At 35.9% G+C, this 18,483-nt stretch overlaps 1 protein-coding gene and 1 long non-coding RNA gene across 6 annotated transcripts in view; one reads left to right on the forward strand and one right to left on the reverse strand.

Annotated features, from left to right (window-relative positions):
* Positions 1-18,483, forward strand: part of LOC128213633 (adhesion G protein-coupled receptor L3-like) — a 214,121-nt gene that overhangs the window by 128,104 nt on the left and 67,534 nt on the right. For all 5 annotated transcript variants that reach the window (XM_052919613.1, XM_052919611.1, XM_052919614.1 and 2 more), the window contains 3 exons: positions 6,654-6,848; positions 7,906-8,089; positions 8,409-8,552. In XM_052919613.1, the coding sequence (XP_052775573.1) occupies positions 6,654-6,848; positions 7,906-8,089; positions 8,409-8,552 (523 nt within the window). The remainder of the gene's footprint in view (positions 1-6,653; positions 6,849-7,905; positions 8,090-8,408; positions 8,553-18,483) is intronic.
* On the reverse strand, positions 12,129-16,337 carry LOC128213642 (uncharacterized). The gene is made up of 4 exons (XR_008257761.1): positions 15,982-16,337; positions 14,574-14,652; positions 14,169-14,209; positions 12,129-13,779 (listed from the first exon to the last, which is right to left on the reverse strand). It is a non-coding gene; the product is annotated as an uncharacterized LOC128213642 (long non-coding RNA).

The raw sequence follows: 18,483 nt of genomic DNA on the forward strand, positions 1-18,483 counted from the left end.
TACCTCACTGAGCCAAACAATCATACTCAATAGACAATGTTATACTACCACCATACCTCACTGAGCCAAACAATCATACTCAATAGACAATGTTATACTACCACCATACCTCACTGAGCCAAACAATCATTATCAATAGACAATGTTATACTACCACCATACCTCACTGAGCCAAACAATCATACTCAATAGACAATGTTATACTTTCATCATTGTACCTCACTGAGCCAAACAATCATACTCAATAGACAATGTTATACTACCACCATACCTCACTGAGCCAAACAATCATACTCAATAGACAATGTTATACTACCACCATACCTTACTGAGCCAAACAATCATTATCAATAGACATTGTTATACTACCACCATACCTCACTGAGCTAAACAATCATACTCAATAGACAATGTTATACTTTCATCATTGTACCTCACTGAGCCAAACAATCATACTCAATAGACAATGTTATACTACCACCATACCTTACTGAACCAAACAATCATTATCAATAGACAATGTTATACTTTCATCATTGTACCTCACTGAGCCAAACAATCATACTCAATAGACAATGTTATACTACCACCATACCTTACTGAGCCAAACAATCATTCTCAATAGACAATGTTATACTACCACCATACCTCACTGAGCCAAACAATCATACTCAATAGACAATGTTATACTACCACCATACCTCACTGAGCCAAACAATCATACTCAATAGACAATGTTATACTACCACCATACCTCACTGAGCCAAACAATCATACTCAATAGACAATGTTATACTACCACCATACCTCACTGAGCCAAACAATCATACTCAATAGACAATGTTATACTACCACCATACCTCACTGAGCCAAACAATCATACTCAATAGACAATGTTATACTACCACCATACCTCACTGAGCCAAACAATCATTCTCAATAGACAATGTTATACTTTCATCATTGTACCTCACTGAACCAAACAATCATACTCAATAGACAATGTTATACTACCACCATACCTTACTGAGCCAAACAATCATTATCAATAGACATTGTTATACTACCACCATACCTCACTGAGCTAAACAATCATACTCAATAGACAATGTTATACTTTCATCATTGTACCTCACTGAGCCAAACAATCATACTCAATAGACAATGTTATACTACCACCATACCTTACTGAGCCAAACAATCATACTCAATAGACAATGTTATACTACCACCATACCTCACTGAGCCAAACAATCATACTCAATAGACAATGTTATACTTTCATCATTGTACCTCACTGAACCAAACAATCATACTCAATAGACAATGTTATACTACCACCATACCTTACTGAGCCAAACAATCATGCTCAATAGACAATGTTATACTACCACCATACCTCACTGAGCTAAACAATCATACTCAATAGACAATGTTATACTACCACCATACCTCACTGAGCCAAACAATCATGCTCAATAGACAATGTTATACTACCACCATACCTCACTGAGCCAAACAATCATACTCAATAGACAATGTTATACTACCACCATACCTTACTGAGCCAAACAATCATACTCAATAGACAATGTTATACTACCACCATACCTCACTGAGCCAAACAATCATACTCAATAGACAATGTTATACTACCACCATACCTCACTGAGCCAAACAATCATACTCAATAGACAATGTTATACTACCACCATACCTCACTGAGCCAAACAATCATACTCAATAGACAATGTTATACTACCACCATATCTTACTGAGCCAAACAATCATACTCAATAGACAATGTTATACTACCACCATACCTCACTGAGCCAAACAATCATACTCAATAGACAATGTTATACTTTCATCATGGTACCTCACTGAGCCAAACAATCATGCTCAATAGACAATGTTATACTACCACCATACCTTACTGAGCCAAACAATCATACTCAATAGACAATGTTATACTACCACCATACCTCACTGAGCCAAACAATCATTCTCAATAGACAATGTTATACTTTCATCATTGTACCTCACTGAGCCAAACAATCATACTCAATAGACAATGTTATACTACCACCATTCCTCACTGAGCCAAACAATCATACTCAATAGACAATGTTATACTACCACCATACCTCACTGAGCCAAACAATCATACTCAATAGACAATGTTATACTTTCATCATTGTACCTCACTGAGCCAAACAATCATACTCAATAGACAATGTTATACTACCACCATACCTTACTGAGCCAAACAATCATACTCAATAGACAATGTTATACTACCACCATTCCTCACTGAGCCAAACAATCATACTCAATAGACAATGTTATACTTTCATCATGGTACCTCACTGAGCCAAACAATCATACTCAATAGACAATGTTATACTACCACCATACCTTACTGAACCAAACAATCATGCTCAATAGACAATGTTATACTACCACCATACCTTACTGAGCCAAACAATCATTATCAATAGACAATGTTATACTACCACCATACCTCACTGAGCTAAACAATCATACTCAATAGACAATGTTATACTTTCATCATTGTACCTCACTGAGCCAAACAATCATACTCAATAGACAATGTTATACTACCACCATACCTCACTGAGCCAAACAATCATTATCAATAGACAATGTTATACTACCACCATACCTTACTGAGCCAAACAATCATTATCAATAGACAATGTTATACTACCACCATTCCTCACTGAGCCAAACAATCATACTCAATAGACAATGTTTAAGATTATGACAAGACTTTCCTATTTTGAGGGTAGAACTGTTTCCTTACTAAAATCCCTCAAAGTTTCTCAGAAATGCTGGTTTACAGCTGAGTATTAATAGTTTTATGAGGAGAGTTCTCTATCAGAAGAGGTTGTTCCCTCAAAGGTCTGTGTGGGAGTCTTCGACACTAATGCTAATTCAAGGAAGTCCTTGTTCACCGTTTTTCAAGTTTTTTTTCACAAGCTGGATTACCAACACAATTATATTTACAACACCAAATGGATAGTCCAAAAATATTAAGTAAAAATGATTCTCTTAGGAGGTCCTAACCATATACGGCTGTCAATTCGAGACTGATAAAAACAAGTAACAAGTAAAAGAAGAAATCTATAAACAAACAAGGGATTACCAAAGTGCATATTTCTGTGACAACATATTTAAGGCATTTACAATAGGTATGCATACGAGTAATTGGTGTCAATTAAAAAGGAATCCAACTTTGAATTTCGTTAAGGATTGAAGAAAGATTAAGCAGGAAGCCTTGATAATATAACATGTCTAGAACAGATTATAATATAATCAATAATAAAATATACATATTGCATTTTATTCACATGTCAAAGATAAAACAATGTTTTGTAAATCAGTTCTTTAGTAGCATCAGAAATCTTCAGATATTATTGATTTTGATGACCCTTCAGCGAAACTCTGCGTCTGTTGAGATAAGTAGGAATTTTTTGGTTATTTTAGTTTTATCCTTATATACAGTTGAACACAATTTATCTGAAATCGTAGGGACTCAAAAAATTATTTCAAAATATCAATATTTCAGATTAACAATTTTCAGAAAATGACAGCATTCGCGAACTCTAGATGAACTTTTAAGTCGTGAAGATTGCAATGTCTGTTACACGTCACCAATACGATACATTCGCATTACATGGTTTATAAAAAGCATGTTTAAATAGCATAGAATAGCATTTCCCGGGTTGGTTATCGGGCCCTTCTCCGGATTGTTTGGTAGCTGGTTGAGTGAGCAATGCGGCCATCGAATCTGATGAGATAGACATTTTCAAATGATATTCAGGTTGTGTTAACCAGCAATTATAAACACACTACATCACCAAAATTAATTGCTCATTTTCTGACATCAATGTTTGTAACATACGCGTGCTCAATGTCATTCTTTAACATGCGCTAATTGTGCTCCATTGTCACCTCAATGCATGAGTGCATTTGCAGTATGGTGTTTAAAACTATGACATGATCGAGGTCGAAATAAGGATTGATAAATAGGTGTGAAATACCATATTGGGACTGTAATTTTTATCTTGAAATAGCAATTTTTTCTGAATAGCGATTTCAGATTAAATCGAGACCGAAAAATAATTTTGATATAGCGATAATTTCGGATAAACGGTGTTTGGAATAGCAGTGTAAAAATTTAACTGTACATTGTAAGTCGCATAAGTTTCTTACCAGCGTTGTATTTGTATATGTGCAAATTAAATATTTTCTTGACTTGTAAATAATAAACATTGAATCATTGATATACTGCCTCTGTTTTTATTGCATCGTAAAGCAGCCGACATTTGACATGATTCTAAACAATGACCTCTGACATCATGCGCATGATCAATCCAATGAAGCATAATGATTATATGATATTTATGCCCCCTTTTGAAAAAAGTGGGGTATATTGTTTTGCACATGTCGGTCGGTCTGTCTGTCTGTCTGTCTGTCTGTCTGTCGGTCGGTCGGAATACCAAATGGTTTCCGATCAATAACTTGAGAACGCTTTGACCGAGGGACCTCATACTTGGTATGTGTATTGGTCATCACCAGCAGATGAACCCTATTGATTTTGAGGTCAGTGGGTCAAAGGTCAAGGTCAGTGTGACCTTTACATGAAAAACGGTTTCCGATCAATAACTTGAGAACGCTTTGACCCAGGGACCTCATACTTGGTAGGTGTATTGGTCATGACCAGCAGATGAACCCTATTGATTTTGAGGTCAGTGGGTCAAAGGTCAAGGTCAGTGTGACCTTAACATGAAAAACGGTTTCCGATCAATAACTTGAGAACGCTTTGACCCAGGGACCTCATACTAGGTAGGCTTATTGGTCATGACCAGCAGATGAACCCTATTGATTTTGAGGTCAGTGGGTCAAAGGTCAAGGTCAGTGTGACCTTTACATGAAAAACGGTTTCCGATCAATACATTGAGAACGCTTTGACCCAGGGACCTCATACTTGGTAGGTGTATTGGTCATGACCAGCAGATGAACCCTATTGATTTTGAGGTCAGTGGGTCAAAGGTCAAGGTCAGTGTGACCTTAACATGAAAAACGGTTTCCGATCAATAACTTGAGAACGCTTTGACCCAGGGACCTCATACTAGGTAGGCTTATTGGTCATGACCAGCAGATGAACCCTATTGATTTTGAGGTCAGTGGGTCAAAGGTCAAGGTCAGTGTGACCTTTACATGAAAAACGGTTTCCGATCAATAACTTGAGAACGCTTTGACCCAGGGACCTCATACTTGGTAGGTGTATTGGTCATGACCAGCAGATGAACCCTATTGATTTTGAGGTCAGTGGGTCAAAGGTCAAGGTCAGTGTGACCTTAACATGAAAAACGGTTTCTGATCAATAACTTGAGAACGCTTTGACCCAGGGACCTCATACTAGGTAGGCTTATTGGTCATGACCAGCAGATGAACCCTATTGATTTTGAGGTCAGTGGGTCAAAGGTCAAGGTCAGTGTGACTGTAAGCTGAAAAAAGGTTTTCTGATTGTCCATATTTTTTTAATGCATGCACAGATGATTGGGATTGATGTATAAATGTTTGTATAGAAATGATTTTCTTTTATGTTACTATTTTAGTTGGGCATTTATTTGCCTTCTTAAGTTATCATAAGTAGATGACCTGCCTCATATGCATCCAATGACAAATCAGCTGTCATTTCAGTCCATGCATATTTCATTCAATTGTCCAAATATTTCTGGCAACTTGGCGCTCAGGGGGCATAATGTTTGACAAACATCTCTTGTTATTATTGGTTCTTAAGAATAGCTAGTGAGAAGGAATTCAACCATGCACTGTGAACTTTGAACGCATGACCCACTTGCAATTGTGATTTTCCGATTTTTTTTTAAATAGTAACAAAGCCTTTTTTTGTGTGTAAAGTATTAATCAATGTTTATACTATATCAAAATAAAATGAGATTATTCAGTCATTGTCAACAAAGCAAATACAAATTTGCATTCTTGTGATAAGCTACAGTAAAAACCCTCTATTCAGACCACCTATGGGACTATGAACACAAACATGTATTGTACCTATCAATAAATTGCCTGCAGTCTCATTAACGGATCAATTTAATATGTGATTAATTAAAAAAAAAAGATTGGATTAAATGGTTGCATTACTGAATAACGGGGTGCCCGTTATTTGGGTCTTACGACCAATGAAAATTGAGGAAAAAGATCGAGTCTGAAAAAATTGGTCTCATTAGCGGGTTGGTCGTGAAAACGGGGTGGTCTCATATAGGGTTTTTACTGTATATGCAAAACATAATGTTTTTAAAGTTAATTAAATATTTCTTGGAAGTGGATCTGATTTTTTTAAAAAGGCAGAGGAAAAAGAATAACAGCAATTTACTGTAGCATAGTTTGTTATCAAATATCTGCAGAGTTTTATGGAGTTAATCCCTAAGAGGAACACTGCATTCGTAATTGGTCGGTCGACTGATGGCCTAAAATCGCAGAGGGAAACCAAAAGTGGGTCTTACTCCTTGAGTGTACAGTAATACAACTTGTCATAAACAATCACTATTCAATTATTGAGAAATTGAAACAAATCTTAACCAAACTTTTATATTATGCAGATTGATACTGACCAGCCAGCTGACGAGGCAATTAAAGAGTTGAACAGTAAGATCAAAGGGAAATCACTGCAGGCAGGTGATCTAAAAAGGGCCACAATTCACGTGTTACCGGGACTGATTACCAAGATGAAGAAAGAGATACAGTCTGACATGTCGCTGCAAGACAGGAGGAATAAAGTACACAGCTTCAGTAAGGTATGGAAATGTTTATTAGCAAAAGGATGTTTTATAGAGCGGCAGGGTACAGTTATTGTAAAGATATACTCAAAACTTCAATACTTCGTGAACAGTCTTTTAATTTCCTTTTTTTCTGGAAGTATGTTTTAAATCAGAATGCTAGTAAATGAATTGTGTCTCCCTCAATGAATGGGGGAGACATATTGTTTTTGTTCTGTCCATCAGTCAGTCAGTCTGTACCTCACACTTTGTTACTGCTTAATAACTTGAGAACACTAAGACCCAGGAACTTCATACTTGATATGCAGGTTGGTCATGACCAGAAGATGAATCCTATTGATTTTGAGTTCAGAAGGTCGAAGTGACCTTGAGGTGAAAAAATGTTAGTCATGACCAGTATACAACCTCTATTGATTTTAGGATCAGTAGCTCAAAAGGTCAAGTCTGCAGTATAGGTTGCTGTGACCGTTAAGTAAAAAAACGGTTTCTGCTCATTAACTTAAGAACGCATGCACCCAGGAACTTCATATGTGGTTTGCAAATTGTTCATGACTAGTCGATTACCCCTAATGATTTTCAGGCCAGTAGGTCAAAGGTCAAGGTGACCTTTAGGTAAAAGAATAGTTTTCGCTGAATAACTAAAGAACGCTTGGGCCGAGGAACTCATACTTGGTTTGCTAGTTGGTCTTGATTATTGATTTTGAGGTCAGTAGGTCAAGGTCACAGTGACCTTCAGGTGAAAAACAATTTGTTGGTCACCAGTTGTAACATCACTTCTCTTCGCTCATTAACTAAAGAATGGTTGGACCTAGTAACTTCATACTTGGACCCAGGAACTTCATACTTGGCATGCAGATTGGTTATGACCAGCAGATGACCCCTATGTTTGTTCTTCTCCAGTCCAAAAAAAAATCAAAAAAGCAATCTCAAGTTCAGTTTTAACTAGCTGGAAAGCAGGTTATAATTATTTAAATTATGTACAACGAAAAAGAATTAATGCAGATTAATGATTATTCTTGAGTTATTTCTTGAATAAAAAGAAATGTTTTAACTATTGTTTAATTCATAATTTCAGGCCATAGTGAAGTCTGGCAGCAGTCTGCTGGACCAGACTCAGCATTCATCCTGGCAGTTGTTGGATTCCAAAACCCGCAAACAGTCTGCCACATGGTTGATAGTATCCCTTGAACAGATGGCACTCGAGGTGGCTGCTACTATCAACACAGAAGAGACTGTTTCATCATCAGAACTTAACATAGGTAAGAGTGGATGTCAGTTCATGGATAGACTAACTACATCACACATCTTCATTGCTGTTATGTATCCGTACCTAGTCTTCTTTCTTAGAAATTGATGCGAATTTAAAAATGACTCACATGTGTGCATTATGTATAAATAATGTGTGTTTTTTAGGGTAAAAATATTGGCATAATGTATTTTGTTGATGTGTTCAACCACCAGCTAGAAATTAAACAGGAATTTCACAGATTTTAAACCATTTTGCAATATGTTGTACCATTATAAGATGTACATGCCAATACTTCAAATAGTAAGTATTTAACTTGTGAATGTTTTAAGTGATGGAGGTAAGCGTGATTCGACCAGAGAGATCACTGACTACAAACATGCATCTTCCCAGAATGCAGTATGCAACCGACAGCCCTGAAAGGCAACATGACGTTAGCCTGCCCATAGACAGCATCATGGGAATTTCCTCATCTGGTGTGTATGATAATTTATAATGCATGTTGAATTTTGTTACACTGATTTTATGTGGTTATAAGTAACATTTGTAACAATTTCCACCCATTAATGTGGGATACTGTTACTTTTACCTCAGAATTTTTAAGAAGTATGGTTTATACATGCACAATTCACTTACTAGTGACTGTTGGCATTACTTACAATGTTGATGTAATTATCAGGGTTTTCCTTAGGAATGTCGGCTGGAACCTTCATGTTTCTTAAGTAGGAGTCTCTGGTAATATTTCGGTGTCCCAATATGATGGTAAAACTCAACAGTGAGATGTAAATGTGTCACAGACTTCAGTATTCTGCATTCTTCAGATAATTATTGTATTGTAAAATGCCACTTTTAATTGTGGAATTGAGTATGAAATGCCATAATATATCCATTTTTTTTCATGAAAAAATAGCACATCTTTATGCAGAAAGCAAACTTATGTGCAGTGCAATAGAACAACTGCAATTCCTTATGACCCCATTTCACCAACGATTGTTTTTTTCCAATCGGCCCGATCTGTACCGGATTATCCCCGATGATTAATTTTTTTGATTGGCCAGATTGTCGTCCTGAATCGCCTCCAATCGTCCCCATTTTTTAAGCTGACTGAATCCCGACCAATGAACCACGGCGAGGGACGATTCACGGACGTTCCTCGAGTGATCAACACGTTTCAGGGGCGCAAGTATGCGAAAGTACGCGCAAGTAACCGCAGGTACAAGACAAAGGCCCGGAAGAGACCCGCATCTCGTGCGCAAGTGAGCGATGTTTGCGCGTTGTTCAGCCGAGAGGGACCAAAAATGGGCGATCCCGGTTCGAGAGAGGACGCTTTCGGCCGCTCTGCGGCCGATGTCCGCTGTTCTTACTCCATTCTTCGCGCGAGAGTGGCTAAATGTAGGCTTATGTTGACGCAGGTAGCCGCAGAAACCCAAAAGTGAACGTTCTTTGGACGATTTAAACGATCTTTGGCCGACTAAATTTGCCCAGATCGGCGAGAGATCGGTGTTTTTGTGGCCCGACTATATAAATCGAGCCATATCGAAGCCTTTCACCATTTTTTGACAAGCCAGTGAAGGTCATGGACCAACAAGCAGTGCTGGGGCTGATCGACTAAAAAAAAGATCCGGTACTCTCGGGACCAAAACAATCCTTTGTGAAATGGCCTTATTAATTAACATGTGAAAAATGAAATTCCAGGTAAAAGGTTTGATTGCCTGATTTAATTGAACATGGCATGGACATTAATTAAGCAAAATGTTTTCAAAATCACATTCTGCTGTGTGTTCACTTAATCATGCTAGGAAATTAGATTGGCAGGAAGTTTGATTGGGCAATTTCAAATTAAATTATGTTTAATGGCTGAAACAATTGGCTTGAAATATTATATTTAAAAGTTGAGTGGATACAGACTTTGGTTATGACATTTCTGCCAAAAAACAACAACAAACCTTGACATTAATTGAATAAGGAAAAAATGATATAATTATTAACATAGAAATTACAGTGTTACAGGAGAAACATAGTTTTTGGGTATTTAGACTGTGTTGATGGTAATGTTTTATAATACTAAAAGCATGCTTATAGGCAGGGCTTCTAAAACTTTGGAACCTCAATCGGTCCGGACCCGGCGAGGACACCCCCCCCCCCCCAAAAAAAAGAAATTGCATACATTATCGCGACGTCTTTTTTGTCAATATTTTTTGCGATGTGGCAATTTGTAAGAGGGCTCTAGAGCCAGCATAGCCGATTTGGATAGTCATTGATACAAGTTTAATTCAAATGAGATTCTCATCGAGTTCTGCGGCGTTTCTAACAAGCTTTAATGCTTTCACGGATTTACAATGAGATGCATTTATCTTTAATGCTGTTTTTAACCAGCAATGGTTCTTTATAACAATCTAAATTTAACCGTTTTGTAATCAACAAATGGATATCATTAGAGGTGAAACGATTAATCGCGATGTGGATTGAACCGTGATTTTTTGGCCTCGATTCGATTCGATTCGATTCGATCCGTAAGGTGTCAGTTTCGGTTCGATTTTTTATTGTCAAATAGCTCGCAATATAATTATTTACTTGTCGAAACAAACCATTCAAATTCCGATGTCAATTTCTAGTCGGCTGCCAAAATAAACGGTATCGGGAGTATTTTAATAGAGGCGCAACGATTGGCTAAATACTTCTGTTCCAGCCAATCGTATCGGGCGTAACTCACGACGCTACTATTGATCGTCAAGGCGCTTGCTGTTATCTGATTTGTATTGCGGCAAGCGTCTGCGTGTTCATTCTTGATTACGATGTCGGAACCGACTGTAAAATTACGAGCCGCTCCAAAAAAGTATCGTTCCAAAGTGTGGGAATACTTTGGATTCAGAGATGGAAAGTCAGACGAAGAAAATAAGCCGACGTGCAAAGTTTGCTACGCAGATATTCTGTGTAAATCTGGGAACACGACTAATATGACTTTGAGAAGGAGCCTGTGGTATCCTTAAAGTCAGATCCACTCCAGTGGTGGAAAGAGAGAGCTGGTCACTATCCTATCCTCTCCAAGCTCGCCAGCAGCTATTTGGTCATCCCAGCAACATCTGTTGCTAGTGAACGGGTTTTCTCAACTGCTGGGGACATTGTGAATGCACAGAGGGGCACACTGAGCAGTGACAATATGGACATGCTAATTTTTTTGAAAAAAAATCTTAAGATTTCTGACCTAAATGAATAAAGTATTCAAATGGACCATAATGCTTTATTCCTGTAGGTGAAGTGGTTGTTCAAAGAATGTGCCTCTGTCCATTCACTATGTCAGCACTTCATTTGCTTTTGTTACTTGCTGTTAATATGAATGAAAGATATACTGAAGAAAAGGGCTTTTTGATTCAATTTCCTGAGGCTTATTGAGTGACAATGTGGACATGTAATTGTTTTTAAAAAAGAATTTAAATATTTCAGATTTGAAGGTCTGAAGAATTCAAGTTCTTTTTCAAAAGTTGTTCCTGAATACATTCTGTTTAAGACTGTGACTAGGATACTCTCATTGCTCTGGCTTCTCACAAAAGTATGTTCACACTATTGTTTGTGCATTACTCTACTGATATTACAAAAACAAATAATGTTTACAACTTTGTCAATGCATTTTTTAACTTTAATTGAATCGAACCGAAAATAATCGAATCGTGCTAACAAAAATCGAAATCGAATCGAATCAAATTTTTTTGAATCGTTTCACCTCTAGATATCATGTGATGATCGACGACGACATATAGCATATTGCCATGTGAAAATATGAACCGATTTTAACACTTAATCAGAAAAGCTGCAAGCAGATAATTAACACATAGTTTGTTTAATTGTGTCTTCTGCTTATACCAAAACACGTGATTGGACCGATTACAAGCGTCTGCTAATTAACAGATAGGCTATAGAGTGATCAGCGTAGCGGAAAAAGCAGCTGGTCGCATCGTCATGGTGACCAAGACACTTTTATGACCCATTGGATGTAGTAGCAATAACAACGTAAAAAATTGATTTAATGCGGTATATTAAAGTGATATATCATTTTAAAGGTTACGTCATAACAAACTCAAATATGCACATTTTTTCAAAATCCATCAATTTTTGACAGAATTATGGCCCTTTTAATTTTACATTTTTATCAATTTTTCTGCCAAAATAGGTCAAATTCAAAACTTCGGAATTTAAATGAAATAAATAATGTCAAACAACACATTTTGTTTATTTTCTATAAATTTAATACACATTCCTAAATATCAGAACCTAAACAAAGTTTTAAGAAAATTATTTTACTTTAAAAAAAATGATGAAAAAACGTCCATTTTTAAGAAATTTTAAAATTCCTTTATATTTTGAAGAATGAGCTTGAAAAAGGTAAAAGACAAAGAACATTTACGTTCTTCCATTCACTGCTTGACTGTTGCATTTTTACAATTAATAGTATTATAAATAGGAAGATTAAAGGCAAACAAAAAAATAGTTGCCATGGTAACCATTCAATAAAAATACAAAAAATGCTTTAAACATCGCTTTTTGTTAAAAAGGAGAATTATGTACATCTTGCCATGATTTGCCTGACAGTTGTAATAAAGGTGAACTTCAACCCATCTAGCAATTCTGAATATTTCAATATAAGTATGAGATTGTCAGCAATTTTCAAGGTTAAATTATAAATATAATTGTATACAAAGTATGACCAAATGATTAACAAATAACAGAGAAATATTTCATTGACTGAAGCGGACATGCTAAAAAGTATCACATTGAAAATACAAAGGTTTTTAGACAACAATTACAGTTTCTTAAGAAAACTAGACTCTATAGTTACCATGGCAACTGTTTAAAGTGACACTCTTATTCAGTATCAATGCATACACATGTATAACAAACATATACTTTGACTGTTAACCCTTTAACAACTTACTTAATAATTCATTTTTGGAAAATATTAAGTATTGATAAAAATATTGTAACCGTGTATTTAAGCTGAAAAAGCAAAGATATTAAATGATTGGTGAATGCATAAAGATTTACTGTGATCTACTATGATCTCAAATGGTAGAAATACTGTCTTTTATGCACATTTCCTTCAAGTAGAAGTAGGCATCCTTCATTAGAACCATTGTTTTCAACATTTATTCATCCTTTTTGGAATAATAAAACAAAAGTATTAATTGTGGTAAATCTTATGTGGGAGTAAGAGTGCATCTTTAAAAGAATCGACTTTTTTTTAAATTGACATGAAAACTTTAAACACGAATAATACCAGATAATGTTTAGAAACAAACATAAGGACAATATTTCTGTTTCAAACTAAATTTAAAATACTTTAATTATTGGAATCAAAATGTGCATAGATTTCGAATCATAATGTCCATGCATGTATTTGTAACCATTCATGACAAGTTTTACACATAAAAAGAAAACATTTTATATGGAAACATTTTCACTCTATAATCACTCAAAAAATGAAGGAACTGTTCATGCTGTACAGGGGTATTTGGAAGTGCAGATACTTCTTATTGCAAGAAAATTAATCCTCTTTGCACTACACTGTAATCTTGGATATTGCAGGAATTGAGAGAGAATCTGTGAGACACTTAATGGTATGACTGTTGCATGATAGAACCACTGTCAAATACTGAAAAATACTGTCAAATTACACCAAGCTGTTTTTTCTCAGAAACCATCATGAGCCTGAAAATATAACAAAGGAATGTGTTGATTTCAATTAATACACATGTTCACAAAAGAAACTACATGCATTCAGTTTATATGGCAACATACATATACAGATGTATACATACAGTGTAAAAAGGTTTTATCACATTTAATTTAGAGAATACATTATATTACCAGATATTGTCTTAATATTGTCTTAATAAAGTTGACATACATACAGAGAGAAATAAGGATTTTCTAATTTAAAACTTCATACTGTTCAACATTTTTGTCCACTTTTTGTACATAACAAATTACCTTTTCTCTATAATAATTTATTTTTCCTTTCAAAATTATTCCTCAAAAAAGTCAACATTATATTTTTAATAGAGCAAATAAATACAATTTGACAAAAAAGTACATACATTTAGGTTACTGAATCTGCATCAGTCAGGTGAGAGTGAAACTGAAAGTAAACAGAAACATAGATAATTATGTATTATTCAGAGAGGGACAACTATGTATATATATATATATATATATATATATATATATATATATATATATATATATATATATATATGTAATGAGGTTTGATGTCTATACACAGTTTGGTATTTACCAGAATCAATTTAAGAATCAATTCAACTTTACAGCTCAAAAAAATGTCAAAAGCATTTATTTTACAAATAATAAAATATGTCATCATACAAAATGTCAAAGTTTATAAAGAGTTCTCAATAACTTCAGGTATGATTTCAAAGAAAATTAAGCAAATGGCATGTTTATGAGATATTCTCTGGTAAATATGCATCATAGTTCTAAGTTACCTCAGTTCTGCAATCCTTCCCATCATTCTGACTGGCTGAATTTGAGTGGTATGAATGTATTCTATGGCTTTATTTCTCACTGAAAGGAAGAAAAGATTAAATAAAAAAGGGGAAAAAGACTAATAAATGACAAAACTGACCACCCATGAATTGGCAGACATACTAATGTGTAAAAATACTCAAAATATTTAGTCAAAAAGGAAGAACAGCCATTTATGGAATGTGAAGTTTAAAATAATTTCAAATGAATAATCAAAACATTGAGTTGAAAATTAATGACAGCAATTGAAATCCTATCATAACAGGAATTCCAATAAATCTGAAGACAAATAATGTTTGAAAAGTTGAATAATTTTTTCAGAGAGTGATTTTATAATCCAAGTAACTATACAGAACATAAAAATGTTTCCTAAAATTTACACATTAAAACATTGATATGTTGAAATTTGAAACTTTCCAATTATTATTTAAGTATTAGTAACTTGGTGATAATGTATGATCTATAAACAATTAAAATTGGTAGGCATCCAATTAACTGTTTAGAAGATTAAAAAAATGCTTACTTTCTTAGCTTTAATTGTGAAATGCCTATATAAGCCAGCCTGCATTTTTCTTATTAACCAATAAAACACTAAATGGAAACTTGGCGTTGTAATTTGATTAATTGGGTTTTGGTTGTCGAGCTCTTTTAAGTTATTTAATATGAATTTGTCGGTCAATGCCCGTTGCAGAAACATGCGCATAAACAATAACAAACTTCAGCTTGACAGATTCTTAATTAATAATATAGAATGGCTTAATAAAAAATAACTGCCAATTCTCCAATAGTTTATTTACATTTTTTAAAACCGAAAGTGACCAGATCCTTAAAGAACCCGGTCTGTTTATTTCATTAAAACAAATCACAATATTGCAAATGTCTTATTTATTCAAATTATAAAACATTTGACCAATGTTCATGCAAAAGAATTGGCAACCCCTTATAAATAGCATTCTAAATATAATAAAACAATGATATGCATAAACCTACCTCAATGTTTACTCAAAATAAATTACTATTTACAGAGGTTGGCATTTAAAAAGTAAACAAAAATCACTTCCTGGTTAATTCGGATACTCTCGGCTTTTAAGGTTGCATGCCTTATGAGTCATCAAATTGTTCTTGTTTTTGGCCACTCTCAGAAACGATGTGTTTATAAATAGCCCTTGCGGAAAAATGCGTCAGATTACTGAATCAAATGGATAGTATCACTGTGTAGATAAATGAATGAATTTTCAGAAATTCGATGATGCATTGTTGTTCTCTTTCGATTTGGACCTATAATTCAGCATGTTTTATCCCCTGTTTCAGTTTTTGTCAAAATAAAAGCAGAAAATATACATAATAATTCATTAAAGTTATACTCACCGATGCAGGAGACGTCAATGTATCCTTGTAAAGTCATTGACAATCAAAACAATTCTTAAAATATCCGAAATCGAAAGTATAAAATGACAGTCAAAACGTCCCAAGACCGGCAGAAAAACGACATATTACAAAAAATGCTTGTGAAACTTTTTGCTCGTTTTATTTTGTTTCACATAATTAGATAAAACCCGTACTACAGTTGATAGATAATTTATTCATGATTATTTTGGTACCATTTTCGGCAGTAAGTATAAATGTTTGCAGGAGTAATATCCATTGGAGTGAGGAGTGGTATTAGCATTGTGCAGAATAGGGAAGTGTAAAAAACGACGTTACGTTGTTATTGCTAGATGTAGTTTTGAATGTGTGAATGACCCATGAATGTTTATGTATTACAATGTCTATATCTTTTACTGGCTTAGTCGTTTTGGACCGAAATTACAAAAAAAAATCGAAAGTTTCGGACCGATTTGTTTTACACTTTGAAACTGAAATCGGTCTGGCTTGGTCAAAATTGGTCCAGACCGGCAAATTGCCGGTTTTTAGAAGCCCTGCTTATAGGTGTTTAACATTGACCCATTCATGTTTTTAAGTAGCTTTTTAAAATATATATTAACATATTTAAACAAATCATTTTTTTTAAAGGACTATGTCAATTGCATTCTATTCTTTTCACAAAATATATGTCTATACTAAAAAAAGGTAAGAATATTTTAAGCAAAGTTTACAATAATGAACATCACAGTGAACTTACGGGAAGATTTCCAGTTTTGAGTCCTGAGTCTGAACTTAGACTAGTGACTGTTCATCAACATGGGCCATTGTTTCTTAGACTAGTGGCTGTTCATCAACATTGGCCCTTGTTTCTCAAACTAGTGACTGTTCATCAACTTGGGCCCTTGTTTCTCAGACTAGTGGCTGTTCATCAACATGAGCCCTTGTTTCTTAGACTAGTGGCTGTTAATCAACATGGGCCCTCGTTTCTCGGACTAGTGACTGTTCCTCAACATGGGCCCTTGTTTCTCAGACAAGTGACTGTTTCTCAACATGGGCCCTTGTTTCTCAGACTAGTGACTGTTTCTCAACATGAGCCCTTGTTTCTCGGACTAGGGACTGTTCCTCAACATGGGCCCTTGTTTCTCAGACTAGTGGATGTTCATCAACATTGGCCATTGTTTCTCAGACTAGTGACTGTTCATCAACATGAGCCCTTGTTTCTTAGACTAGTGGCTGTTCATCAACATGGGCCCTTGTTTCTCGGACTAGTGACTGTTTCTCAACATGGGCCCTTGTTTCTGGGACTAGTGACTGTTCCTCAACATGGGCCCTTGTTTCTCAGACTAGTGACTGTTCCTCAACATGGGCCGTTGTTTTCTCAGACTGGTGACTGTTCATTAACATAGGCCCTTGTTTCTCGGACTAGTGACTGTTCATCAAAATGGGCCCTCGTTTCTCGGACTTGTCACTGTTCATCAAAATGGGCCCGCGTTTCTCTGAAGTGTGACTGTTCATCAACATGGGCCCTAGTTTCTTGGACTTGTGACTGTTCCTCAACATGGGCCCTTGTTTCTCAGACTAGTGACTGTTCATCAACATGGGCCCGCGTTTCTCTGAAGTGTGACTGTTGCTCAACATTGGCCCTTGTTTCTTAGACTAGTGACTGTTCCTCAACATGGGCCCTAGTTTCTCAGACTAGTGACTGTTAATCAACATTGGCCCTCATTTCTTGGACTTGTGACTGTTCATCAACATTGGCCATTGTTTCTCAGACTAGTGACTGTTCATCAACATGGGCCCTTGTTTCTCAGACTAGTGACTGTTCCACAACATAGGCCCTCGTTTCTCAGACTAGTGACTGTTCCTCAACATAGGCCCTTGTTTCTCAGGCTAGTGACTGTTCCTCAACATGGGTCCTTGTTTCAGACTAGTGACTGTTCCTCAACATGGGCCCTTGTTTCTGGGACTAGTGACTGTTCCTCAACATGGGCCCTTGTTTCTCAGACTAGGGACTGTTCCTCAACATGGGCCGTTGTTTTCTCAGACTGGTGACTGTTCATTAACATAGGCCCTTGTTTCTCGGACTAGTGACTGTTCATCAAAATGGGCCCTCGTTTCTCGGACTTGTCACTGTTCATCAAAATGGGCCCGCGTTTCTCTGAAGTGTGACTGTTCATCAACATGGGCCCTAGTTTCTTGGACTTGTGACTGTTCCTCAACATGGGCCCTTGTTTCTCAGACTAGTGACTGTTCATCAACATGGGCCCGCGTTTCTCTGAAGTGTGACTGTTGCTCAACATTGGCCCTTGTTTCTTAGACTAGTGACTGTTCCTCAACATGGGCCCTAGTTTCTCAGACTAGTGACTGTTAATCAACATTGGCCCTCATTTCTTGGACTTGTGACTGTTCATCAACATTGGCCATTGTTTCTCAGACTAGTGACTGTTCATCAACATGGGCCCTTGTTTCTCAGACTAGTGACTGTTCCACAACATAGGCCCTCGT

The sequence above is a fragment of the Mya arenaria genome, chromosome 13, assembly GCF_026914265.1.
Source record: "Mya arenaria isolate MELC-2E11 chromosome 13, ASM2691426v1".
NCBI classification, from domain to species: Eukaryota; Metazoa; Mollusca; class Bivalvia; order Myida; family Myidae; genus Mya; species Mya arenaria.